This window comes from Sebastes umbrosus, chromosome 21 (genome assembly GCF_015220745.1).
Source record: "Sebastes umbrosus isolate fSebUmb1 chromosome 21, fSebUmb1.pri, whole genome shotgun sequence".
In the NCBI taxonomy this organism is placed as follows: domain Eukaryota; kingdom Metazoa; phylum Chordata; class Actinopteri; order Perciformes; family Sebastidae; genus Sebastes; species Sebastes umbrosus.
Window position 1 is genome coordinate 17,839,758 of NC_051289.1, and position 19,807 is coordinate 17,859,564.

The following is a 19,807-nucleotide window of genomic DNA, read 5'->3' on the forward strand; positions in this document are numbered from 1 at the left end:
CAGAGCCATCAGTTCTGGGCACGCCGGTCATTACCTCACAGCCTTCTGGTGCTCAGAGGGGTAACCTAAGAGAGGCCAGGGCTCGGCTTTGGCTGACTTTAGAGGAAGGAAAGAGCGGGAGCGAAGGGGGCATTTTCCTCTACCTCACCTCAGAACGTAAACAGTGAAACAGTCCGCAGACCTACAGGTGCCTCGGAGTCCTTTTGCCCGGAACAAGGAAGGTTGTTTTTTTTTTAGAAAAAGAGAGGTTTGATCATGTTTGCAAACCCTTAGAGTTGAGGGCCCAAGAATTCTGCTGGGGACACACCAACCCGATATAAAAGACCTAGCAGCGACGAAGGCCGCCCGTTGAGTCACTTCACGTCGCTTTTGTCTTGATCAGAAAGTTGCACTTGAACACACCGCAAAAACAGCCAACGGCCAACTACCACGTACGTCCTGCGCCTGTGTGAGAGGAAATAACTCTCCAAACCAGCAGGACGCGGTAGTCTGTATTCGTCATTCAAAAAGGGAAACCGGAAGACCAAGGACGGCGGATATACAAGCCTTTGTTATGATGCGTACATGAAACAAAGCGGCGTTTGCCGACCATTTTCACACCACTCTCACTCTTCTCTTAGCTTCATTCCAGACGGCCATGTCGTTGTGAAAATATCCGTGTGTTGGAATGATCAGATGAGATGAAGATGAAAAATGAGAAGAGCCTTCTGTGTTTTTACTTTCCTCATTTACGTTTCTCTTCTCGTGCTCTGATTCGTTTAAGCTGAACAGTCAATCACAGTGATTTCTCTCACCGACAGGTGCCGCCGCTGATTCAACATGCTGAATCGTCCGAAAGGACTCTGACACGGGCAGACTAGAGCCGACTGTGTGGGACACATCTCAAGAACTAGGCCGACAGACGCTCACCAACGGCCCCACACTGTCTGATGGAGCCTTAAGGTCTCAAGGTAACGAAAACAAAATTCTTAGTTTTAGGTGATTACACACTAACGTAAACATACTTTTTAATATTATATTCCATTTCTGCTAATAGATCGGCTAAATTATTCTATATCAGTTTAAATTATTTATTATAATTATTTTCAGTTCCCACAGCCCATGATGACGTCTTCAAATTGCTTAGTTAGTCCAACCGACAGTCCCAAAGCCAAAGATACACTCCAAAAAAACTAGGCAAGAACTCTGTTAAAGTGAACGCTGAAAAGGCCTGCTGCACTTCAGTGTCACCCAGACCTATCACATTCTCATTATCACAGGGCTAACCTTATGGCAAACATATTAGTTCCTCACCACAATATACAATTCAGGTGGTTGTGGCAGAAGGAAGATCTTTCCAATCATCCTCTCACTCTCTTCTTCGCTCTTATAAGCCAGCATGGCGAAACAATTACTTGATAGCGAACCGGGGGAATGAGCATGACAAAGCGAGCGACGTCTGAGAACCCGACACCTTATGAAACGATGCCCGACGTCTCGTAACATTTTTACACATGACAGCATGACTGCTCTCCTGAGGGGCTCGTCTGAGCGTTAATCCATGCGGCCCCGCCGCTGCGACAGGCCCAGGAGGAGCAGGGAGAAGACAAGACCGCGTTAATGAGAGCCAGATCTGCTCTGCTAGCTTAGCGCCCGGCCCCGGCCGCATGCTCAGACACAGACGGCAAGACAGAAAGCAGTCCATCAAGCTGCCCCTGCAGAGCTGCTCACAGAAGCAACTAGGCGGGGCAGGACAAGAGCTTGGCATGTTACTAAGTCTGGATGTGCACAAGTGTTTAGTCCTCCCTTCCATCTCCACAATAGTTGAACTTCCTTGCATTTGTCTTTTGTTGCTGTGCTGCCAGGCTTAGTCTGTGAACAATTCTCAGCGAACAATTGTTTCCTCAAGTGAAACAATGTCTACTTTTGACCCGTTGCCACTGGTTGCATGTGTTTGTGGTTTACCAGGTCAACCAAAGAATGATATTTCTCCTTGTTTATTATGTTCCATTTGAGAGATGGCAATGTCATGGCATTAGAGGAACGCCTGAAGAAATAATTATAATTTTCTTTTCAGCATATATATGTTAAGTTAATGCGTTTTCACCCTTGTAATCTTCTTGTATCCTCTCAGATTTATCTTGGGATGGGACCCCCTGGTAGGGAACTATTGCTCTATTCTGAAAAAAGGTCTCATTGAACGGTCATTTCTAGAGATGAGGCCACATGTTGAAGGGAGATGAACCATTAATATCAAGAACTTTTTTTTTTTTTTTTGCCATAGTTATAGTAGCGCTAAAATGATTAGGTAATTAATTGAGCAAAAAAATCTATCTGCAACAATTTAGAAAACCGGTTAATCATTTAAATAATTTATCAAGCTAAAAATTTCCATTGTCTCAAATCATTTCCTTCTTTTCTCTGTTTTAAATGATTGTAAATTAATATCTTTGGCTTTGGGACTGTTCGTCGGACTAATTAAGCTATTTCAAGTTGACACCATGGACATCCAGAACTTGTGATACTTTTTGCAATTTTTGGACATTTTATAGACCAAAAAAGTCAATAAACTGCCCAGCCCTATTTATTAAGAGTCAATTCTGCATTAAAGGTGCAGTGCGTAGGATATGGCGGTAGTGAGGTTGCAGATTGCAACCCACTTAAACTTCTCCAGTGTGCCAAGTGTGTAGGAGAACTGCAGTGACCTATGCAAAAAGGCGAATAGCCAATCATCCGGCTCCGTGAAGAGGACGCACTCCGCATGTAGATATAAATGGCTATGGTAACGAATACACAACAATTCCGATTTTCAGGTGATTATACACCCCCTAAATGTTACACACTGTTCCTTTTTAAAAGGATTGTATGCAACTTTTTATACGTATAAATCGTTTTTATTTATTGCCAATGTGTGAACTAAAAAATTAGACCTTCCGCTTCCGATGTGACGTCATGCACACTCACGAGTGTCTTAGCCGCAGCTAAAATTTAAAGACGGTTAGAAATGCAGTCCGCTAACGCCAACAAACGACCAGCCCCCACCACAACTCAGTCTCCATCACAAACACCTCGGAAGCACAAAAAAAACAAAGTTATATCTAGTGAAACCGTTCCTGCAAAAATGAATGTGACCGACGTCGGGCGAAAACTAGTGTTGTGGGAGTTTAGCAGAGTTAGTTTAGCTTTGAGAATATCATGGGAATGTAAAGTGGAAGTTTCCGTTTGTGCAGAGATGTGTCTTGTTTCCCTGCTGCAGAGTGGAGTGACGGGGGTTAACTCCGGAGCGAGTAATGTTATCGACTCCGGCCCAGGAGACCAAAACTACAGTGTCTCCCCTGTGTCTTCTGACCACGGTCGGGAGGTTAACACGAGGATCAACATCGATTCATGGAGGGACCTTCGTTTGGTAAGCTAACATTACTGCCAAGAATGTGAAATATATAATGATATTGTGGTTTTAGCTGGCTAATGTTGCTAACGTTAATCAACATGATGCCTGTCAATCATGTTCAGTCTCGTGTGTGTCGGTTGTGCGAGCGCGAGCAACAGGACGCTGACTGTCGACGCAACAGCCGTCACTGTTAACAAGCAATTTCTGATTCTTAGAGTAGCTTTAAATTACATTTCCAGTGTACCAAAAAAGAAGCGTTTTACAGTTTTCAAAGCGCAGTGAAGGGGGCTTTTAGGAAGGCTCCTACACACGCTGCCCTACATCTCATGATGAAGCTGTAATAGGAATGTGAATCGACCAACTTTGCAAATTATTCTCAGAAAATCTAGAATCCGTCAGCTCAGCCCCTTGAGTAGCTGATGTTTTTCCAGTGTAGGCATGAGGAAACAGCAGCGCTACAGCTCAGCACATGGTTGGACCACATGAAGGCATCACTACGCCGTATGCCTCCGTTGTTGTTTGACTGAGACATATTTCCAGACGGCTGCCTGGACCGCGGCAGGAGATGAGGGATATGCTACGAGGGAAGAGTCCTCGCTCTCGCTGCCAGGCCCGACCCTTTCATAATCGCCCAGGAATTATGCACATCCCAGTTAAAGCACTGGTAGAGTGAGTTACGGCTGCGGTGGTGTTTCCTGAGAAGGCTGCCAAAATGATGATTTAGATAGATCACACGTCTGGGGTCTGAGGGTTCCTCGGACACTGTTTAAACACAAGTCTTTATTCTGAGGACAGAGGAATGTGAAGGGCGCGGAGTGAAAAACCCATCACCTAACAGTGACATTTCCAACATGGCAACCGTGACGGCAACGTTATTGGTCATTGCTGAGGACTTGGACAGTAGAGCGATTACTAAAAAAGACCTGGCTCTTAGAGTTGCAGATGTTACAGCTTAGAGTTGAATTAACACCAACACTTGAATTCGCTTAAAAAAGAAGTTTATTGAGTTTAATACATCGGGCGGTTTGTAGTGAAATATGCATACATTCAGCATTACAATTCATACAGGAATTCTCCCACCAAATTCCTAAAATACACACAATTTACAACATATTTCTGAAGACAAAATAAGACAGCTATACCAGTTAAATAAGTAAAAGCCTACTTCCTTTTTGTTTAATCACACCATTTAAATTCCAATGGTATGCAATGTTTTATTTTCAGCTAAATATAAGTTAAAGTATTTATAGTAAATAGCCTCTGGAAGCCATTCACTGGACAAACAAACAAATGGCACACAAGAGTTTCCCATGCAATTAAAAATAGATTTAAAAAAATTTAATTTGTGATAAGACATGCTTGAGTCCATGTCATTTTCACCATCCCTGTTACACGATCTCAGAACTACATTTCCCAGAACACACGCCAGCACTCGAATACTACAAACATGGCCAGAAGGCAGGGGCACAGTAGGTTTATAACCGCTTCTCGGATACCAACACAGAGATAGGAGTACTGTGAAATCCATTAGCAATGTGGAGCGCACAGCTTTTTCTTTGATTTTCCAAATTCAGTGGAAACACCCTCATGACTCACGGCCCTGTCTAATATTGAACACTTTTCCTTTGTCTCTGTCCAGTCAAAGGGATCTATGTGAAAAAACATGGTAGTGCTAGTGTTATTACTGATATTATCTGTCTGAGTGAGGGAGTGCCAGTAGGTCGCACTCCATTAAAGCAACTCGTTACAACAAAGGCGTGCAATTTTAAGAGGTTCCCTCTTCTTCGGCACCCAGTGGAAAGCTCGCTGGTGCCAATCTCTTTGATTTATGTACTCTTCAAAAACACACCAAAAAGTTTGAAGTCCAAGTCAATAAAAGTAGTAAAACGTCATTCCAGACAGTTGGTAACTCTATTATATTCTGAAGAAATGAGGCAGTTGTGTGGACAACAGAGACACATGATCTGAGCCTTTAACTGAGAGACAGAATACAAGATGTCTTGGCCTGATAAGCAATGTTCATAGAGTCTGGGGGCAGGATGGGGATCAAGCACAGGACAGAGAAGGGGAAAGACAAATAGCGGAGGAAAGTCAGGCCCTGCATTGATACGGATGTGCTTATTATAAGGCAAGGTGCTCCGAGGACAATAAGCATGCTGGAGACGAGAAAGAACCCTTGGTCAAAACCGTTTTTTCCATTCTCATAATCATACTTAAGACATTTCGCCATATGCTTGACAAACTTTGGTTATACTTTTGGACTCGTTTCACTTCACTGCTATATTTAAATTTGGGCTGTCAAAGTTAAACCATAATAACGCATAATCGTTTTAACGGCACTAATTTCTTTAATGGATTAACGCAATCGATCTTTCGGAGGTTGTAGCGGGCTCAGTTTTAATGCTAGAGTGAAGATACTAGCCTCATCAACCATGTCATACTAGCTTGTTGCAAAGGAGGCTAAATAACGCTTCAAATTTGCGCTAAATTTTGGCGAGGAAAACCTGTCATGTCCATTTTCAAAGGGGTCCCTTGACCTCTGACGTCTAGATATGTGAATGAAAATGGCTTCTATGGGTACCCACGAGTCTCCCCTTTACAGACATGCCCACTTTATGATAATCACATGCAGTTTGGGGCAAGACATAGTCAAGTCAGCACACTGACAGCTGTTGTTGCCTGTTGGGCTTGAGTTTGCCATGTTATGATTTGAGCATATTTTTTATGGTAAATGCAGTACCTGTGAGGGTTTCCGGGCAATATTTGTCATTGTTTTGTGTTGTTAATTGATTTCCAATAATGAAAGGTATGCATACATTTGCATAAAGCAGCATATTTGTCCACTCCCATGTTGAAGAGAGTATTAAATACTTGACAAATCTCCCTTTTAAGGTACATTTTGAACAGATAAAAAAATGTGCAATTAATTTGCGATTAATTATGGACAATCATGCATTAATCGCGATTAAATATTTGAAGGGATTAACGACAGCCCTAATTTAAATCATATGTATGAGGTGAGAATTATTAATATTTTGACCAAGGGTCCAAAACTGCAAAAAACTGAAACTTAAAACAAAACAGAGTGAAAAAAAATCACTTAAATTCCATTAGGAGGAAGGCTGAGCTGCATTTGCATTTTAGCGCAGCGTTATTATAAAGTGTGCAAAAAGTAGTGCGTGTGTGTGTGTGTGTACGGTCAACCCTGACAGCTCAGCGGAGGGGAGACAGTCGGACCTCCACTGCCTTCATGTCTGAGGAGGGAGCTCAGCTCAGGACAGCACACAATGGGAGGGTGGTGGGCAGGTTGTTCTTTCAAGAGTGTATGTTTGTGTGGCACTGTGTGTGGTATTCACATGTATGTTTGAATGTGTTTGTGTTTGTGTGTTTAAACCAGAGAGCAGTAGCCGCCGCAGCTTCCGCCTCCCGCGTCTTCGTCGGTGAGCTGGACTCCTCGGCCGTGGCTCTCACTCTGCCACAAACCGGGCGTCTGGATGATCTTCTCCACCAGCTCCTCAAACGCACACTGAACGCCGTCCCTGGTCTTGGCACTCGCCTCTGGAAGAACAGAGTGAAGAGGGGAAAAATAAAGGAAGAAAGATGAAACGGATACAGAGGAGAGGAAAAACAAGAGAAAAAGAGGTGGAGGAGAAAAAAAGAAGATGAGTTACAGATACAACAACTGTTAATGTCTGCATCTTGATGTCATCATCTGCTGGGCTCTCAGAGTGGAGGGATGGAAAATGTCTCAACAATAACTGTCAACCCCCAGACACTAATAGTGAACCTTAGGAGGTTATTAGGGGACATAGTCAACACACCTGCTCCGCAGCATGACGATATCCAGAAACATTATAATAATAATAACCATAGAATGAAGAAATCAATCTTATTTAAAAAGCCAAATCCCAATTAATATATTAAGAGGAACTTGGAAAGATCAGAGTGAAATATTTCCATTTCAACAATCATTTTTTTTAAATAGCATTTTTCAGTACTGGATGAAGATAAAAAAAAAAAAAAAAAGAACTAGGTGTTTAACTTGTGCAAGTCACTCAACTCTTTTAAGTCGTCCTTTACTGACAAATCTGAAAAATAGAAGTACGAGTAGTAGTAAGATGATATATGAAGCCTGTTTTATTAATAGAACTATGCAAGCATTCCTCAGCAAGTATGACAGTTATTTCAAAAGCGGTTTCCCCTGTGTAATAGTCTGCTGTAACTCATGCCCAGCAGGTCTTTGTAGAGCAGGGAATCCTCCTGACTTACCTATAAAAAGCATGGAATGTTTTCTTGCAAACTTCAGCCCTTCGGCCCGGTCTAGCTCGTGGTTTTCCTAAAACAAAAGAGAGGTAATGGCTTATTTGAGGTCTGCCGGGCGCAGCTGTCAGCTACTGTGGTCATCACAGGGCAACAAGGGAAAAGTGATTTTCACAGACAAAGAACAGGACACAATAAATTCATAATGCTCTACTTAGTGGGCATTTTTATCCCTGCTGACTGATTCTGGTATCCTGGTAGAGGACCAGCTGCCAAAAATATGAAAGTGGGTCTGCCACGGTTATTTAGCTCTGTAATTTGTCAAATGGCTTTACTGTAAGCTGATTTTACTTATTTTTGGCAATTTATTTTCCTCTTCTGTGGAATATATGTCTATATAAAGTTACTGTACATTGCTGTTTTTGCATCTCCAGATACAGAAAAACTATTTTAAAATGTATCAAAAAAAAAATGTCCTATGTACTATGACAAACTGAATTTAAAGATCCTAATGTACTGCTCCTCTCTAATCTCAACCTGAGTTGGAACACAAACATAAGACACAGAGCCACAAACGCACTCACCTTATCGATTTTGTTTCCCACAAGCATTTTGACGAGGTCGTTCCTTGTACAGTACGTCTCGAGCTCATTGAGCCAGTTGTCAAGCTTGGTAAAGGTTTCCCGTCGTGTGACGTCGTACACTGTGCCAAACAAAATGAACAAGACATGCTCAGAGTGAAGGCAAATACGTGCACACGTTGTACGTTTCCTCGGTCTCAAGTAAGACTGGGGGAAAGGCGATTTTTCCATCTCTGAACCCATGATACAAACGTAGGACAATTTTGCAGCATGGGAGTAATTATATCAGCACAATCATGGTACTGTCTTGCATTAATACTATTGTAATGTGCACATACATGACCTAATAGGAAGACTGTGTGAGCTTAACTTTAAAACAATATTTTCAGGAGTGATGAAGTCGAACAGACATTGAATTTAAAAACATATTAGAGTTTTTTTTTTTAATGAAAAGCACAGACCTAATAACTAGGAATGCACCGATACCAGATTGGACCGATACCGACTCAAATAGCTTGATTGGGCATCGGTGACAATGGAGCCGATCTATTCAGTGCAATTCTATGTTTATGTACTATATACATTATAATCTGGAATTCTAATTCAATATTTTTGACCAATTTGTTGCTGCATTAAAAGGGTTTACATTTCAACTGGAATTCCTGTGAAGTTTGAATATTTTTTACCAAGTAGTTGGTGTACAGTTTATTATTTTAATTATAAATAAAAATTAAGTGAATTTATATCTATGTATTTATTTGTTACATTTTGTTTTACAAAGTTAGGAATGTGATGTTTTAGTCTAGCCGGATGTTGCCTTACACATAAAAAAATGATCCCAGTCACTTCCACATAGTGAGGAATACAGCTTATTAATTAAACACTGGTATCTTTGGTAATCAGTATCGGCCGATACCCAAAGCCCGGGTATCGCTACCGGAATCTGGATTGAAAGAGTCGGATCGGTGCATCTCTACTTTACTTCCAATAATCCTGAGTTATTTCAACTTTTGAAGAAAGAGAATAATGCAACAAATTCAGGTAAAATAAATTACTAAGATAAAATGGTATAAATTAAAAACACATGGTTGACAAAACCAAAGGGACTTCCGATAGTATCACATGGTGAGTTCTCATAATCCCAGTGCTTTAGCAAGGCGCCTTGTGTTTCTATATATCATTAGAGTGGTCAAAAACCATAGGCTGCAGAGGAAGTCTGTTTAAGAGGTTTAACTTAGTTCCTGTGTGTGTGTGTTCATATACATGCTGTACATGCATGTCCATATGAGGAGTCTGACTTAAGGGTATAAACTAACTTCCAGAGAGTGTGTGTGCGTGTGTGTGCCTGTGTGTGCATGTGTGTGTGTGTGTGTGTGTGTGTGTGTGTGTCACAGGATGTAAAGCCATCACTTTCTTTACAACCAGGGGTCGCACACTCACACATGCACAGACACACACACAGGTGCTTGTGCAATGATGGCGTCAACAGCTTGACTTACCCAGGATGACTCCCTGGGCACCGCGGTAGTAACTAGGCGTCAGGGTTCGGAAGCGCTCCTGTCCTGCGGTGTCCTGCAAAACACAACCAGCTCAGCGCTACTGGACACACTCGCAGGAAAAACTAGTGGCTCAAACAGAAAGAAAACCAGCACAGATATGGACATAAACAACAAGGCTGACTCGTCTGTGTCGAGCATGTAGGCAGAAAATGGTGTTACATAAGCGCCATCTTCTGGGCAATTGAGGGAATAGACAGAATGGAGTCATGGAGGAGTTTGATAGTTAATCTTTTGTTTGGTGAGTGTTACAGAGTTGACAAAGGGTGAACAGAGTTTGTCACTTACCCATATTGCCAGCTTTGCCTTGTTACCGTCCACGGTAATAGTCTTCACCTTGAAGTCAACACCTAGACAATTGAAAAGCCAGTCAGTCACTCATGTTGTCATGATGACCTCATCCTGCTTCAGTCCCAATGTGGTAAGTTTTGTCCAATTACTGCCAAGAATAGTATATCACAGCAACAGACTATAATTATTATCGGTGATGAATTGTCAAATCATACCACACATTGTCTCTGAACTTCTGCTAACCCCAGCTTTTCAGACTGGCAACATGCCCGTCCCACGTCCTGTATTTAAATTATGGTGTGACTGTGTTTTCATATCCACCACAAAGGGGACGGTGTGTGGTTTAATGTCCTGAACTGAAACTAATACAGGTCTGTATTAGAAAAATACGGAATAAAAATCCACCACCTGTGAAATGGCTCAGAGAGCCATGATTCACCCGCCGGGTCCCATAGGAAGGGACATTTACATAAAAATAACAATGTTGTCCCATTTCCCCTCGACAAGTAAATCTCCTCTATTGCCTTTGTGCAGTGTCTCGGCGTGCAGAGCGTGCAGTGTCTGGATGACATATCGGCCCGAGTTTTAGCATCCACTGACAGATTTACCAGGGAAATGTACACTTGTGTCGGGCTTGTTTTTACATCTGGGGCTAGGGAGGGGAGTTCAGCTCGGAGCCAAAACAGAGGAGGAGAAATGGGGACATGAAGACAGGCTGAGGATATATGACATGCAGCATGTGTACCACACACAAATATACAGTCTGTTCACACAATCAATCACAACAACTATCTCTTCCTCGAGTCTTCTTAGAGGTTGTTGCCAGATGCATGCGGAGAGGAGTTTACACTAAACATCTCCCTGAACCTGGACCAGTCTCTCCTGCTTTCTTTCAGTATAAATTCAGACAGGCCTTTCCCGGAGAACATGCAGTAACGCATCTGTTTGTAATATCACAACACAACAAGATGCCACTAACGCTGGAAGTCAAGGATGGGCTGATCGCTGCAGGTTCATGGTGGACCACAAAACAGCCCTTCATCGTAGGATATAAATACACGGAGAGCAGCATAACTAGGTCTGGGCAATATGGATCAAATCTTCCCTCCCGATATTGGTCATTTCATATAACAATGTGTAACAATATATATCGCGATCAGTGTTGGAAATTAACTTTTTTGTCCGACTGCCACTGTGGCTGGTGGATTCTGAAATCTACCAGCCACTCAATAGATTACCATTGTTTTTTTGGCTGGTGAGTGAAAAAAAATCTAGCAGCCACTTGCATATTTTACCAGCATTAGTTTGGTGGCTGGTGATGATTTCCAACCCTGATCACGATATAGCATGTTTTCTGGTAATTCAATAAACAAATAAATAGTCTATATGAAATAACCACATGGTAAAGCCTATTTTGTATACTCCTGTGTGAATTAAACACTTCACAAATGAAAAGTGCTGAGTATTTTCTCATTTTAAGAATTGTGCAAAAATGCAAATGCAAAATGAACATAACAGTTTTAAGTGAAATTATAGAGCAAAAATAAATAAATAAAGGCCTAGCCTATATCGCGATATAGAAAAAAATGTACGCTAGACATTTTTATATTATTTTGACGATATATATCGTCATATTGCCCAGCCCTAATCACAACAAGTCAACTTTATCCTGTACTGTCTCTCTTTCACCTTTTGAAATGACTGTACCCAGAAGTAACTAGTTGATAAGTTTATCAATGAAAGTATCATGAGTTTTAAAGCTAGGTTGCATCCAAAATTTCAAACTAACATGCAATTTAGTATGATGAAACAGTATGTGAGATATTTTAGTATGTCCGAAACCTTAGTATGAAAACAATAGTACGCAAATTACATACTATTTCCGGTGATATATTACAGTATGCAACACTGGACACCATGCGGCATTAATATCCCAAAATGCTATGCGGTAGTGACAATAATATTCATAACAGACGACGGCGGGCAGCTCTGTAACATCAATAACGCTTTGATCTAACTGTAAGTAAGGAAGATTTCACTTTGCTAGGCGTAATATATATATTTTAAATTAATTCGGACTTTGATTCCCACAAATTTTGGTCACATGAGGGGTTGGCACGGGTTACCGTGGTTACACGTCTCTAACCGGCGAGAAGGCTCTCAGGAAGGGACAAGTCAGAGTCAAGTCAGCACACTGACACACTGACAGCTGTTGTTGTCTGTTGGGCTGCAGTTTGCCATGCTAAATGCAGTACCTGTGAGGGTTTCTGGACAATATGTGTCATTGTTTTGTGTTGTTAATTGATTTCCAATAAAAAATATGTACATACATTTGCATAAAGAAAGCATATTTTCCCACTCCCATGTTGACAAGAGTATTAAATACTTGACAAATCTCCCTCTGAGGTATTTTGAAAGATAAAAAATGTGCGATTAATTTGCAATTAATCACAATTAACTATGGACAATCATGCGATTAATCGCGATTAAATATTTTAAATCGATTGACAGCCCCGAATGAAAATACATTAATTAGAGAAAATAAGATCAACTAATGCCGGATTAAATGTAATTTCTGTCTGAATGAGGGAACTTGAGTCAATGAGGGAGGCTTAACTCCAATAAAGACATCTGTTTGGCAAAGATTCCCAGCTGGCCAAGTAAAACAGCAGAGATCCATGCCTTGACCTTGAAGAAAAAAAGTGTTGTAACTGTTTCAACCTCTCCTGGAATCTGTGCTTTTAGTTGCTTTAACAAAGACAGCATTGTGAGCTACCAGCTCTTCACAAAATCACATTAGTTAGGGTAGAAATTCTACATCCAAACGCATCAGTAAGATTATAAATCTTGAGTTGTTGAATGCTTTAATGAACATAAGCACATTAAGGTAGTTACAGCATCAAGGCCACTTGAAAATATAGCAGGTGTGTCCTTGGTGCATTGAATGATTCATACTGTTAAAAGAAGCTGATACCATTTGCAGATCTAGCAGAATTTGGAAAAACCTCCACTTAATTACCAAATAATGTACCACTAAGTTCACAATTTCATCGGATAAGATGGATAGCCTGGTCTGCAGCAGGATTTCTTTTCCAAACTCCTCATTAACTTTTAAATAAATCAAACAGTTTTGTGGCTGTGAGGTATCGTGGTACCTTTTGCTTCCAGCATTGCATTCCTATAGCAGAGCTCCTAACGAGCCAAATTTGGAAATTTGGCCAGCTTGACTTTGATTCCAGTATACATTTCTTTTAACTTAATTTCTGATTTAAATTATTTGCAATAAATACCGGGTATGTAATTGACACAATAAGCGAGCGTGGTGATTGAGCCAAGTCTGGTCCTTGAGCAGATTACAAGGGTTCTGTCATTTTGTGGATTGTTGTTCAGTACAATACAAAATATCTGCCAGCAGACGCCGGCAGGGCCAGCGGGGCCTACAGACTAAGAGACAGAATGAACAACAGTTTATGTCTATTTATTTTATTGAAAGTGGTAGCCATTGTTGTCTACAGTAGTAGTCATTTATAGTTCTTAGAAACTCCCAACTACAGACATTATACTGGCCAGCACACGTATTCTGACAGATCTTATGAGCTTTCTCTGCCAATCATTGGCACTAGCATTTGGTGTACAGACTGACTGCTGTGATATTAACAGAGCTTCAAGGATATTCTGATCTACTATTGTTTACAGAATGTACAATGTACTATATTAAATAGATTTTTTATTAGGTACAACTATACAATCAACACATATTCTACCTTTATGAAGCAGAATCACCTGTTCTTTTTCTACTTTCAGAGGTGTTCATTTAACTATGTGTTATCATTGAGGTTGTAAATAGTGGTGGCGTTGTGCTGGACTGCATTATGTTGAAATGTGTTTCTAATATCCCCCCATGTTTGTAAATGGGGTTGGCAAAACATTAGAAACACCTCTCAATATAATGCAGTCCAGTTCAACACTACTTTTAACTACAACCCCAATAATAAACATATAGTGAAATTAATATCTCTCTGACGGTGTCAATCAAAACTGAACCTTATTATCTTTGCAAAGGTATAAAGGGCTCAGCTGTTGTATTGGATTACATTATATTGTACAGGTGTACCTAATAAAGTGACCACTCAGTGTATATTTATATGCATTTTCTACTTATTGGGTGAACTTGCGCTTACAACGATCTTTACCTTCAATATATTTTGTCCATTCTTACATACGTGGGTATCAATATTAATCAATGAGCTATTGCTAATGTGTTTAATATGAGCTGATATGTTTCCTACTACACTACCCATTTCCTAGTGCCTTTCATGAGTAACCAATTGCCCCTTTTACACAGAGATTCCACAATACTGCCGTATAGAAGAGCTTTTCTACACTGAACGAAAAAACTGCGGCATAATGCTGCCCCAGTGTGGCATTATAGATAGCATGCTGGCATTACGGAAGCAAAAGAGTTGCGACGTGCAACACAACAGCGTCGGTGTCTAGTGTGTGGGCGTGTAGTCTCGTCATGCCAGCTGTCACTTTTACACAAATGTCGATTTGTCTCTGTTATTACCTCCGCTGCTGGCTTAATGGCGGAACAACTCTTTCCCCCATTCCATGTCCGTACCTTTTATACAGATCAGCGATGCGGAACAACGGCGCAACATTCCCGCCTTAACCAAGGTGTGTGAAGGAGCTAAAGTGTGTTGCTCATAATCATTAAAATAATTTTAAAATCTTTGTTTGTACTTAACTCCCTTGGGACTGGGTGTGTACCATTATAATTTGTGGCTCATATTGAATTCTACTGACAATGGACTTGCAGTTTCCCACAAAACAAAACCTTACTTTTATTTAGGGCTGGGCGATATGGCCAAAATCTTCAAAATCGATGTAGGTCATTTTATAGCATGTTTCCTGGTAATTCAATAAATAAATAGTCTATACGAAATAACCACATGGTAAAGCCTATTTTTGTATACTCCTGTGTGAATTAAATACTTGACAAATGGAAAGTACTGAGTATTTTCTCATTTTAAGAACTTGAGAGCAAAATGAACATAACAGTTTTAAGTGAAATTATAGAGAAAAAAGGAAATAAATATAGGCCTAGCCTGTATCACGATAAACAATATAGAAAAAATATACACAATAGACATTTTTATATCGTTTGGCGACATATATCATCATATTCCCAGCTCTACTTTCATTTTACCATTTCATTAAATGAGCTCATGTGTTACTCACCTATTGTTGCCGCTTGCTCTGGGTCAAATGTGTCATCTGTGAATCTCAAGAGGAGGCTGTCGACAGAAGAAGGAAATAATTAGATTAAGACTCATTATGAATCATTAACAAACACAGCAGTAATTCTAATCCAGAGGTTGAGCTAGCTTTTGGGATCAGCTTTCTATTCGCTTTGTTCACACAACCTGTCCCGCGACACCAGACTTATCGAATTCTGCATCTCTATCCCTTTCTATTGATCTCTTTGTCCTTCACTTGCATTACGCGTGCAAGCTCCAGATGATGTCACCGTTAGATTGCAGTCAGGAGGACAGGGTTCATTTCTTAACTATGACTAATCAAGTGCAAAGGCCTTAATCACGGCGCTGATGATGGGGATAAGCGGACTCCTTTCCCTTGACCCAAGCATAATTCTCTTATTTTTCCTCATGGGCCATCAGGAGGGATCCTGGAGCAATGAGTGTTTTATTGTTGGAGGTTCCATACAGCTGATGAACTATGCTCAGAGACAGCCAAGATAGAAATGTGTTCTGCATAGGTCATTTGTTCAGGTAAAATGAAACTTGTGTATTCCTTGCCAGGCAGACATCTCCCTGGTGATTTAAGGGCTTCTACAGATTGCAGGGAAACAAATTAAATATCTGTATGCAATTCAAAAATTAGTCCAGTCAGTGTACCTACTTGACAACAGCACAGCTGGCTCAGGATAATTCAGATAATGACATTCGAAACTAATCATAGTCTGCATTCGTTTATTGTATTAAGCAAAAGCCTATTTAATAATAATACGAAATTGCGTTCTGGAAACAACGCCCTTGGCCTCAATGATGCACTAGCAGGCAGTGTTCAGACCAGCTGGCCACAAAACTCTTCTGTTTTCTGGAATATAAGCAAACCTAGGTCTATGTTATGGTGTTGGCATAAACTCAGTCCCTCCTCTGTGAGCTGCCATCACAGTAAGCTAACTACCAGAACTACTGGCGAGAATGTGAAATAGAAAAAAAAAAGACATTTCTACCGTAAGACTAAAACAGGCATAGACCCAAGATTCAAATTACGGTTGTATGTCAAAAAATGTCTTAATAGGATAATGCCAAAAAAGTGAATAAGAATTAAAAAAAAATAACTGACAATAGAGTAGGGTCGGGGAAAAAATAGATTCACCCATGTATCACAATTGTTTTATTTTACGATTTTTAAATAGATTTTTTAATGCCAGAATCAATATATTTGTCTCATTTGAGTCTATGCGGAGGTATAAGGAAGTTATTGCTTTTATTGTTGTAGTTTGAGTAACGTGACATCATATCCGTTCTGTATCTGTCACCAAAACAAACCTCAGTGAGCCGAAATGACAAAGCAGAAAATTGCGGAGCATCTGCGTGGATACAACCTGCACCCTGACATTTTAAATCCAAACTCTCATCTCTGTGGTCAAATCAGCCGACGCTACAACTGTAGTGCACCCATATACTGACATTTATGTTAAATGCATTCAAACCCCACGGACGGAGCTGACGGGAGAGCTAGCAACGGACTCGGGAGAGTTTGCGGAAGTATACATGTGTGACTACGTCCGGTTTTCTAAATAATGTGTTAACAAAGGGAACTGTATATACAAAATACATATATGGAAATAAGATTGGTTGGATTATATTCACCAGAAGTATAAAACATTACACGTCCCTTATAAATTAAAAAGAAAATACTGTTAATTTGAGGGAAATATCTTTATTCTTTGATTTTTGGGTTGGTGGAAAATAATTTATAAATTACTACATACTACTGACTACATACATGCTGAGAATCAAACGTTTTTACTGTATTAATTCAATTCATTTTCCAAAATAAAAGTCCCTAAAAGTGTATAATTCAACTTTCTTTGGTTAAAAAAGTTCACAAAAATCGCAATAAATTGTAATATCGAATCGCAATACTTAAAAATTGCAATACATATCGAATCGACACCCAAGTATCGTGATAGTATCGAATCGGGAGATAGGTGTGTATCGTCCCAGCCCTACAATAGAGTAATTGCTGCCAACACTACTGTGGAAACAGTACTGCTGACATTCTGGGATGTAAAGTGCATGAATTAGTACAAACATTTGAGATTTTTTACAACCTTCTGGCTGATCCAAAATGAAGGATATTCTTAAATCCCTTTTACATTCGACCCCTTTTTGATCATGTTGAAGATCTCAGTCTTGTGATCACTACACAAAAAGCACTACACCCTTTCGTGGTTCATGTTACGGTTTGTAATTTTGACAACCTGAGGCTTGGTCATCAGTCCGCAGTGAAAGATGAGTTTTTTTTGGCCAGACAGTTCACTTGTCAAGAGGCTTACAACGAAGCTTAAGGCAGCTCATTACCTATGAACCGTGCTATGACTATGCAATGCACGATGCTGTACTCGATACCATAGTTTGCAATGTGATGGTTGACGTCTCAGGCTGGCTATCAGGATTCTTTCATGCAGTCTGGACCACAGTCTTGGAGACCAGCAACCCTGACCAAGCTCTCTGTTGGCATACCACACAATATAACCTGCCAGACTAATGTTGGTTAAAACATTATACTCTGCTTTGAATATTAGGCTGATTTGTGGTTGCTAACAAGGACTTCTGATTACCACATAATCAACTGTGTGGTAAAAACTATACAGCACTTTAGTCCCTCTAGAGAGGCCAAGTTTCACTCAAACATGACCTCTTAAATAACAGTAAGCTATTGAGTGTAGATGTTGCCTGCTGTGTTCATAATGATGTGTCGATACTTGCACTTCTGTCTGGCTCCCTTGTAGGTCTGACCAAGTACCACCCCCATTTCTGCCCACACACATACACGCCTCGCACGTACACAGTTATAATTATATATGGCCTTCGAATTAACTTAAAACATTTTTTTTCTCTATTATTCTTATTATTTACTTATTTATGTATTTATCTCACTTATTATTGTAAGTGTTGGTATTATTATTGTTATTGATATTATTATCATGACCTCATCATCATCATCTTTATTATTATTCATAATATTAAATGTATATGTGTATGTGTATATACTGTATTTTATATATATATATTTTACACATTTATTTTCTTTTTGTTTTGTTTTGTTTTCTACACATAAAAGGAAGGATATCTGTATGTGTGTGTATGTATAGATATGTGTGCATGTGTACAGTATATGTGTTTAATAGTAGATATATGTCATATATGACCATCTTCATACACACACACATTCTTCAACCTGCTTTTATCCCCTTGTGTTGTGTTTGTTTTTGTAATTTGTTATTTGTCTTTCTCTGTATAATATATGTTGGTCTTTTTTATATATATGTCCCTGCACATGTCTTCACTTGTTTTGTAATCACTTTAAAACACAATAATAAAAAAATAATAATAATGATGTGTGAACAACTTGATCTGGGAGAAGCTAGGTCTACAAATTCAGTAAGTAAGGTTAGAAACAGGGAATGGTTCCTCAGAAGTGATTGCTCATTATATCTTCTAACACACAGTTGTCCTAGATAACAGCCTGTGACAGCTAATAGCCACGTTGGCTGACATGAAGTCTTGATTGCAACATCTTCAACCAGCTGTGTCAGAAAACATGATGTCACACTCAGCTACTGCCAGCTAGCTAGCTGAGGTTACAGCCAGCACACCACACGCCTTATTCTATTTTATATAGATGGTATTATCTGTTTTCTTATTATTAAAGAAGAAGACAACACAGCAGAGTTTAAAATCCCGCATTGTCTTTGAACCTCACACCACTGGGCTGGTTGCTAGGCTATCACTAGCTACTGAGCCACGACATCAGTGTCTTAGAGATAACTACCAGCTTACCTGGACTTCCCAACGCCACTTTCTCCTATAATCAAGATCTTCAGCGTCGTTAGTGTGTCTTCTTCCATGTTCCGTGTCCAGTGAGCGGTGTTACTCTGGATAAAAGGCTAAAAACAGCCTGTTAACGCGACGTTGAGGAGTAACTTGCCTTCTTGTTTACAGCTCACAGCAGAGATAGTTGACTTTGGTAAGATGTCTCACTCCAACCATATCCGGTATGCCCTTTTTGGCACTTCCGGTTGGTACATGTACATGAATATCAGATGATATATCTTTATGATTACACAACAAAGCAGACACTATTGTAACATATGAGATGCATTTGTATTTTAATAAATTATTTCTGCACAGTTGTTTAATAACCTATTTCTGAGAAACAGTTTTTTCCCCCAGGCCATCAGACTCTTAAACAGATAAATCATACAACACTCTCTCCCTCACAAAAAGTGCAATAAACAAGTGCAATACTTCAATCAGTGCAATATGTGCAATATCATTATTATTTTTTTTAAATGCCTGTGCAATATTTTTATAGTATGCAACCTCTACTGCTCCCATATAAATATATATATATATAAATATAGATTTGCTTCTATAATTACCATATACCAAGTACTTCCTTTATTATTATACTGTATATTATTTGTAAAT

General features: G+C 39.9%; 1 protein-coding gene across 1 annotated transcript; it reads right to left on the reverse strand.

Moving 5' to 3' along the window:
* Nucleotides 1–6,420: 6,420 nt before the first annotated feature.
* LOC119480823 (ras-related protein Rab-18) lies at nt 6,421–19,359 on the reverse strand. Its single transcript, XM_037757426.1, has 7 exons — nt 19,157–19,359; nt 15,300–15,355; nt 10,056–10,117; nt 9,711–9,783; nt 8,215–8,333; nt 7,640–7,706; nt 6,421–6,928 (listed from the first exon to the last, which is right to left on the reverse strand). Exons 1-7 carry the CDS (start codon nt 19,222–19,224, stop codon nt 6,759–6,761), a joined length of 615 nt encoding a protein of 204 aa, XP_037613354.1. The 5' UTR covers nt 19,225–19,359; the 3' UTR covers nt 6,421–6,758.
* Nucleotides 19,360–19,807: the final 448 nt, after the last annotated feature.

Bases quoted from the DNA above. Each gene is read 5' to 3' on its own strand.
- LOC119480823 (XM_037757426.1), bottom strand. From the start codon at position 19,224: ATGGAAGAAGACACACTAACGACGCTGAAGATCTTGATTATAGGAGAA. The intron at 15,356-19,156 runs GTAAGCTGGTAG...TTCTGTCGACAG, and splicing joins AGTGGCGTTGGGAAGTCCAG to CCTCCTCTTGAGATTCACAG. The intron at 9,784-10,055 runs GTAAGTGACAAA...TGTGTTTTGCAG, and splicing joins AGGCAAAGCTGGCAATATGG to GACACCGCAGGACAGGAGCG.